This window comes from Oncorhynchus mykiss, chromosome 30 (genome assembly GCF_057628025.1).
Source record: "Oncorhynchus mykiss isolate SJ-2025 chromosome 30, ASM5762802v1, whole genome shotgun sequence".
NCBI classification, from domain to species: domain Eukaryota; kingdom Metazoa; phylum Chordata; class Actinopteri; order Salmoniformes; family Salmonidae; genus Oncorhynchus; species Oncorhynchus mykiss.
In genome coordinates this window covers 28499633-28508890 of record NC_143051.1, presented here as the reverse complement: position 1 = coordinate 28508890, position 9258 = coordinate 28499633, and the positions used below count along the sequence as shown (strand labels likewise).

At 38.8% G+C, this 9258-nt stretch overlaps 1 protein-coding gene across 1 annotated transcript in view; it reads left to right on the top strand.

Moving 5' to 3' along the window:
* The first annotated feature begins 525 nt into the window (after window positions 1-525).
* LOC110488218 (ras/Rap GTPase-activating protein SynGAP) overlaps window positions 526-9258 on the top strand; it is a 115491-nt gene continuing 106758 nt past the window's right edge. The window contains exon 1 of the mRNA XM_021560338.3: window positions 526-1032. Coding sequence (XP_021416013.2) covers window positions 1011-1032 — 22 coding nt within the window. The 5' untranslated portion in view covers window positions 526-1010. The remainder of the gene's footprint in view (window positions 1033-9258) is intronic.

Below are 9258 nucleotides of genomic sequence, written 5' to 3'. Positions count from 1 at the left end.
CCTCCCCGGAATCATGCAATCTACTTTCACTGGTGGTTGCTATTTAAATAATTTAAACGTTTAAATTAATGAAGTAGGCATTTAATTACATAAATTACCTTCATGCTTAAAGGGACAATCTGCAGTTGCTACGTACATTTACTTAGAAATGAATGATATGTACCCATTGATTAGTGAAGAATATAATTTATTTAAATCCACCATGAGCTTAGTTCCACTGTCATACCCCATCAAAACCCAAAATATGAGCTTGTTTTACTCAAATGTTTGTAAACAAAGTAAATATAAACAAACACAATATAGACTCAAAACATGTTTTAAACTATAATTGTGATAGCATGTATGTTACATCCACTTCTCCAGCCCTGTCCCTCAGCTTTTTACCGAAACGGGGAGACACTCCGCTTTGCTACTGTTATTGTAACCGCTGATTGCCGCTTTAATAGGAACTGAGAGAAAAGAGACGCGAAAATATAAAAGTGTTTAGTATTACACATTGACACTACCACCAAGCTCTCGGGCACTATTTTGAAAGTGCGTGTGTGTGCCAAGCGTATGAGCGTGCTTCTACGAGAACGCTGAAAATAGTTGAATTCAATGGGACTAAATTCAATGGGAATAGACTTTGTTCTGATGATAATTAGGTAGAGAACGATTAAGATAACCTATAACGTGCACTTGGTAGCCTAATGCATTGCACACGCAACCGCTCAAACGCTCCACCTCTTCTTGCTTCTCTCTCCCACTCACTTCGGCTCGTGTGACATACCCTATTTCCATGTAGACTACAATTTACATGCATTGATGTTTATGTCCTTTACTCTATCGTCGGAAATGGTTTCCAAAGGAGATGGACTGAGTCATTTTAATACATTGCTGTTGTATTTTGTCAGTTAACGGTTCCTAGGCTTTGCGGGATCATTATGTAGCTGTCTAATAATGGAATTTATATACTGACGAGATTGGACGTGCTGGGAGCTTGCTCTCGGTGACTCCGATGTCTTTGGACCATGTCCTATGTCTCTTCGCAAGGTAAGATACCCAGATATTTAACAGCTCTTACAATCACGCTCCCTCTCGTTGCCTCATAACCCACAGAGAATGAGTAAGTGGTACAGTGCAGGTTGCGAGATTGTTTCTCTCTGTATCATTTCGTAAGGTATACAATCATCGTGTTGCTTTTGTCAACTGGACTATTTGATTTGCTGTTGATAGTGATGGCCAAATGTTGTGCGTGTATGCACTGTAGCTGAATTGTTACAGTATTTTTTTTTAAATGATATGTCTTCTTAACTATTTCAGTTGATGGAAACACTGAATGCGTGACTAGTTGGTCCTGAAATACTCCGAGATGATTATACAGCATTAAATGTACTTGATGTTCTAATAGTGTGTATAAGCCGGTCATTATTAAATTATTGATACGAAATGTGTTTTTTTGTCAATGCACAACCTGACTCTTTCGATAGTGCACTTCTCATTTGTATGGGGGAGCTGTTGGCCTGAGTATTTTACTAAAGCCTACGCCAGCCACTGCACTGCACTGAACACATAGTGTATTTTTAGATTTCAAAATAGCCCAACGGTGAAAAGTCGTGGAATTGAGGTGAGAATATTTGGAGCACGGGGTCATAGTATTACACCAATAAGCTGAGGGTCATTTAAGTTCGTGTTTTGCATAGCCCAAACAAATGAAATAATTTCATATTTCTTAAATATGGATATACATAGGATCAAGCTGATACAGGTTTGTGTTATAGCTTTGGAATTTAGTAGTCACAATGTTGGACTGTTAATCGGAACTGTGTATCTGATTTGTATTAATTTCCTGTTGTAAATATATTGAGATCTTATTGTCACTGGACTAATTGGTTAATCACCCTAGGCATAATTAACAGACCTTGTATAAATCATTTTAAGGCTCTTCCTAATACTGTGATGTAGTCAGTGGTTAACCATACTCACAAGGACCATTAATATATGTTTGAGACAATTTAAAGAAGAAAAAAAATCTCACTAATTGGTCTCTTGACCAATCAGATCAGATCTTTTGCCAAAATTGGGCAACATATCAGAATTTGGCTGCCTGTGTAAATGCAGTCTTAAGGCTTATGTTATAAAAAAAAAACTTTCATTCATAGCACAATAAGGAAATCAAAAGGCCTTGATCAGTAAGAACTAATTTGTTTAGTTCATAAAATATACCATTAATCATCTCAAAGTCCATATCAATCTCAGTCTGAGTACTCCCCTCCACAAAAAAAAAAAAAAAAAAACAGAAGAAACATTTACCACTTTAACTTGATTGAGAATGGAGAACATTTGTTATTTGTAAACTGACAAATAATAGCTTGGTTCCTTAACACTTGAAAGAGCAAACATGCAACTTCACTCAGATTTTCTGTCATGTTTTGTCATGCTGTAGACATTCATTTGAATATATAATGATCTCAGCTCATCTACCTAATTGTCAAACATGTTTGCCACAAAATATTTTTACATTATCTGGATTTTATAGATAACGGCGAGACATCAACATTACTGTATGTGCTGTAACCCAATCATTGAGTTTGTTGCTGTAATGCACAGGTACTTCCTTGCAAGTTTGCTTAGCTTTGAGAAGTTCACTTTGACCCTCTCATTAGTGTATCAGAAAAGATGTTCAGAATCCTGATACAATTGTTTTTAGGACTAAAACCACTCCTAATTTAGATTAGGGTGTTGAATTATGTTATGAAACTGTTAGGATAGTTCATTAGGTGTGATATTTAGATTTTGGTTAACACTTTATTTGAAGGTTGCTTATTATAAGATGTCCTAAAGCAGTGGTATACAAACTTTTTCAACTGGGACCCTTTTTTTTTTTTTGCCTGAATTTTTCGGGACCCCATTTCTTCACAAGACTTTCTCATGACCTCACCAAAAATCTTATGACACAACCTTAAAATCGTTAAATGTACATTTCTACATCAACAAATAACCTTCAACTCATGGCATTTTAATTTCTTATCAACATAAATACATTTACTCAATAAAATTGTATTTTTATTTGTAATTTTTGGTTCGGGGTGGGGTTGGCAACCCTACTGCAGTTCTCAGAAACCCCAGTAGGGGTCGCAATCACGACTTTGAATACCACTGTCCTAGAGGGATACTTCACTCAAATGACAAAACTACTTACAGAATTTGTTTCCTTATACTTAGAAATAAAACATCTCTGACCATTTTTAAGACACATTTGCAATAAAACAATTATTCCTAAATTCGTTGTACAACATAATGATTAAGGTTGTAGCATTGTTTTTTAACTTGACTGTGCCTCAACAAATTTATTTGTAAACGTCCATTTACCAAAATCCGTTAGGCCTACTTGTAAAACCCTATCAGAGTACAAAATGTGTATGCTTAAGCACAGCATAGTTCTAGAATATTGGACCATTAGCTTACATACTTTCTGAATTCTCGTCGCTGCTCAAGCAATTTCTCCACACATTCAAATGAATAGAGGCGTAAATGGAGCCGCGTTGGTTGGTAATATTGGGGAGGTGCGCAGTCGGGCTGTGTGGTCTCAAACGTCCCTGCGTCTGTGGACTCTGAATTACGCTTAATGAGTTACTCACCCTGTGAAACAAACCCAGTGTGTTCCATTTTAGCTAGAGAGAAAAGGGAATGTAGTTTTGGTCCTGTGAGATGCAGAAAATAGTAACCTGTCCTCGATTCATAGATAGACTGAAAGGAATGTAATAGCCCTTAGGAAATGCATCATCACTTCCCTGGCACACACCCCAACACACCCACCCCTTTACTGATACAGCATCGTGCACACACAAAGAAACAGTTTCATGCATACACTAGACTGGAGTAAATATAAGATTTTCAGTTGAAACCCAGGGCTGACTGAGGGAATCTGAAGTGTGAGGCGGAAGGTTACTGGTTTTAGACACGGGTCCCCATGTAGGGTGACCACATTTAAAATACCCATCTCATTATGTATATGTATAACATGCATCTTCCAATTGCAACCTCTGCCTATGCCCACACATATTGTTTCAATAACATTTTCTATTTTTAATACCCTCAAACATCAAGTTAAGCAAACCTAATTTCAAAATAGGCCATCATCCCTGTCAATCGTGAACAATAATTATTATCACATTTTACCGGTGAAACGTCCAAACTAACTTCATCTGCATGCCAGTCATTTGATCTCAATCAGTTTCATGGGAATATGCATTTACATCATCTTGATTTAATGTTTCATAAACAAATTAGAGCAGATGGCGTTAAACTATAGCTTAGCCTACAGAGCCTACAGCCTTCCTTTTTTGTTCAAATCCAAGCACATAAGTCTAGTGTGGCGCGTGGTTGTTTTGGCCACAGGCGAAAAAAAAGTGACTATTCAGTTAACCATCCTAAAATCTCATGAGATATTAGGTGTTGTTTTTGATGTAACAGTAACGTTATACTATTGTATTATATTTGTTTATGTTATGTAAAATACTGATGAGATATTCCAAGACACTGATTCCGCTTTGATCTAACTTTACGAGCACCATTGTTAGAAGTGGCAGAGCGACACTCCGGTGCTCTCCGAGCACCATTGTTAGAAGTGGCAGAGCCACTGTTGTGCTGCTGGAGAGCACCGGAGTGTCGAAGTCGATGCCGTTTAATGAGGGAGGACGATTTTTTTTCTCATGAGCATGGCCTTATTCCTATTACAACCTATTGGATGACTGTCATTCACATTCCATTCACCCTGTTCAATGTAACATCAATAGGTTTAGGCTACTACATGATACTCAAATTTTCCCTATACCCATCATGAGGTTGCTACAAATGAGTTCAAGTTTACAACATAGGTGCACACAGGTCGAGAGAACAATGTACCTTGAAATGGAACAGTTCCAGTGTTGTGTTGGATAGGTAGCCAGCTAGCTAACATAATATCCCTCTGTTTGAGCCGGGTGTTTGAGTAGGCTAAACTAGTTAGCTAGCTGCATTTGCTAGCTAAGTAAGTGAAAGTGAGAGTGTAAAGAATGACAAAATATGGCTCTCTCTTTCTCTCTCTGGCTTCTTCATTTTGGAATGAAATAATTTGTTCAAAACTGTTCAACATTGTCGTTCTCTCTCGTTGACTCAATTTCTCACAATTTATGCACTGCAGTGCTGAATAGCCAGCCGTAGCTTATGGGTTCAGTACTAGATTCATTCTCTGATCCTTTGATTGGGTGGACAACATGACAGTTCATGCTGCAAGAGCACTGATAGGTTGGAGGACGTCCTTTGTCATAATTTTGTTGTCATAATTACTGTGCAAGTCTTTGGAAGGGTGTGAGAACTTGAGCCTCCTAGGTTTTGTATGGAAGTCAATGTACCCAGAGGAAGAAGGAAGCTTGCTGTCCTCTGGTTACACCATGGTGCTACCCTACAGAGTGCTGTTGAGGCTACTGTAGACATTCATTGCAAAACAGTCTGTTGTTAATCAATTATTTGGTGACTTGAATATATTTAGTATATATATATATTTTTAATTATAACTTTTTAAATGGTTTACAATTTAAAATAAAATAATTACTGAGGAGGATGGTCCTCCCCTTCCTCTGAGGAGCCTCCACTGCACTACACCCCTGCTCACACTGCACCAAATGAGCTAATTGAAGCGCACCTAGCTTACTCTTTTGTCTTGCAAAAATTGCTGCATCTTTTGTGATGCATGTGTTGAATGAAAATCTGGGAATACACTACATGACCAAAAGTATATGGACACCTGCTCGTTGAACATCTCATTCCAAAATCATGGACACTAATATGGAGTTGGTACTCCCTTTGCTGCTATAACAGCCTCCACTCTTCTGGAAAGGCTTTTCACTAGATGTTGGAACATTTCTGCGTGCCTTGCTACCATTCAGCAGCAATAGCATTAGTGAGATCTGGCACTGATGTTTGGCGATTAGCCTGGCTCACAGTCGGCTTTCCAATTCATCCAAAGTAGTTTGATGGGGTTGAGGTCGGGGCTCTGTGCAGGCCAGTCAAGGTCTTCCACACCGATCTCAATAAACCATTTCTGTATGGACCTCACTTTGTGCACGGGGGCATTGTCATGCTGAAACAGCCTTCCCCAAACTGTTGCCTCAAAGTTGGAAGCACAGAACCATCTAGAATGTTTTATTTTATTGAACCTTTATTTAACTAGGGAAGTCAGTTAAGAACCAATTCTTAATTACAAGGATATCCTACTCCTTCCTCCCCGTCTGGGAATTGAACCCCGGTCTCCCACATGCCCGCAGGACACAGGATTCTTTATCTAAATAGCCCAGTACTGTACTCCTGACCGTCATGTTGTACAGCGCCATATTTTCCGTTCCATCCTAACGGAAACAAAGAGGATTTTTCATTTTCCTTGGCATAGAAACACCATAATATTAATCAAATGAATTAAGCAAGTACCAGTTTTTCTTTATTTTTTACTTCTTTTCCACATTGTAGAATAATAGTGAAGACATCACAACTTTTAAATAACACATATGGAATCAGTTAAGAATAAATTCTTATTCACAAGAACAGCCTACTCCTTCCTCCCTGTCGGGGAATTTAAAGCCGGTCTCCTGCGTGCCCGCATTCTCTACTACAGCCATTATTGAAGGCTATCAAATGCTTCTCAAAGATGCCCTCTGGTGGTCAAACTAGCGCTAACTAGCATTAATGGTACCAGTGGTTCACACTTAAATAACGTGCCATACAATTATTCGGCACCATGCAAGATGCGCCGCAGTACACTGCAGCGTTTAAAGGAGGAACCACTGTAATAACCCCTAAAGTGTTGTGCCAACTCTCAGAGACTCAGAGACTGACCTTTGATGACAATTGTGCATTGATAGGGGGTGCAGTTTTAACTACTAGCATACTAGCTGATAAATTGGTTCTTCATACAGACAGCACTATAGCAAGCTAACTAGGTGGTTGATGTTTTATAGCTTCCACAACTTTAACATGAACAACTAGCTATCTTGATTTCAGTTTAATGTCGAGGGCAGGCAGATATAGCTAGCACTAGCTAGACAAACTCACTCAGTAAAGTTGTTAGGTAGCTAACGTTACACCACTCACATTCAACATCTAGTTAGCTAGCTAACATTAACTTACCTGGCTATTGATGTTTGAAGTCCATTTCTTCTGTCCGTGAGCAACAGTCTGGTGAAATTAGAGGTGGTAGATTTTCAATTTTTGGGAAACTAGGCAGTTAGCTAGCTAATTTTACCTCAGAAGAACAAAAAGTTGACTGAACGTCTTTCATCTGTACCTGAGAGAGTGAGCAGCTAGAGCCCAATTACCTTTATGCAAATGAAGATTTGACACTGACAAAAACCTATTACTCATAACTAGGGCTGCACATTTTGGGGAATATTCAGAGGTGGACATTTTGTGGGAATTAACAGTAATATATGGGAATTAACGGAAATATATGCAAATTAATATTAATACCATATAAATGTAGATGTTTTTTGCATTGGATATATTTACCATATATGGAGACAGAAACATAAATATTTTACCTTTTCATAAGTATACATAATTGCAAATGATTAAATCCTCCCAATAGAAATTAAAAAACAAACATTTAATTAAAGTAAAATTCGTAACTAAAATGAGTTGACATGGGATGATTTCACTGAACAAAAAAAAGAAAGGGAATATTGAATGATCCCCAGTGATCCATCGCATCTCCCAAAAACATTTTCAACATACATCTGTAAAATGAAAGTCTAGAAACTAAAGCTTTGGTTGTCTTCCTCTTAGGCTTCCATGTCTTCTCACTGGACCATCAGACTCTGATGCCTGATCTTCACTGTCACTTTCCAACCTTGTTGAGGATGGCTCGTTGTCAGGCTCAAAAAGCCTCAAATTTGCCCGGATGGCCACCAATTTTTCAACCCTTGTAATGGTCAGCCTGTTGCGTGCTTTGGTGTGTGTGTTCCCAAACAAGGGCCAGTTGCACTCTGAGGTGGCTGATGTTGGTTAGATTTGGAGGATTATGGAGGCAACAGGGGAAAGAACCTCAGATCCACAAGGTCCCTTCCACCAGGTGGCTGATGAGATATGTTGGCACGACTGCCATATTGCATCTCCATCCCAAAGCCCTTTCTTGGAAGTGTACTTCGCCAGACTGCAAAGAACCTTGCCCTCATCCAGGAGGGTGGGTTAACGACCTTGTTCAGGGGCAGAACAACAGAATTTTAACTAGTTTGAACTAGCAACCTTTTAGGTATTGGCCAAGCACGCTAACCACTAGGCTACCTGAATTGCATTATATGCAGTAGCATTATATAGACTATTTCTACTGCATTATTGATTGTATGTTTGTTTATTCCGTGTAACTCTGTGTTTTTGTATGTGTCAAACTGCTTTGCTTTATCTTGGCCAGGTCACTGTTGTAAATGAGAACTTGTTCTCAACTAGCCTACCTGGTTAAATAAAGGTGAAATAAAATAAAATAAAAAATAAAGATTTCCCTTCACTGGATCTCAGGGGCCTAGCCCAAACCACAAAAAACAGCGCCAGACCATTATTCCTCTTCCACCAAACATTTCAGTTGGCACTATGCATTGGGGCAAGTAGTGTTTTCCTGGAATCTGCCAAACCCAGATTCATCACTCCGAGTTGTCCTTATGTTAGGTCCTGGTCTGGCTATGCCAACTGGTTGTTGGCTGGACTAGTTCATTTAGCAGACAAGATTTGCTTTGAATTCCGTGGCATTTTTTTATATGATTTTATAGTATGAAGAATACAATTGAACAATGCTGAATAAAATATGAATATTTATGCACACATGCGGCTATTCTGTGTTCAGCGGTTAATAAAGAAATAGGTACTCCTATATGCTTAATTTAGAGTTATTAATGTAACTTAGTTGATCTACAAATGTTGGGCTATGTCTTTTGATTTTTAATACATTGTAAGGTTGCATGATGTGATTCTAATGATGATTGGAAAAAATCGCTTGAAAGGCATGAGCTCTGCTTAGTTTTTTTTTGCGCAGGCTGTACACACTTCATTAGTTTCCCATTCACAATTTGACTAGCACATGGTAATGCCTCAAATTTCATGGCGGCATCCCCTTTATGGCCATAATGCACCCTATAAAAATCCATGCCTCTTGCAGCCGGTGGCTGCTGTGCCCTTGCCTCGGAGTGCTGCATTGTGCCCTTCTCTCTGAGTGCCCCGCGCTCCTAACTCTCCATCATGTGATCGGGTCTTTCT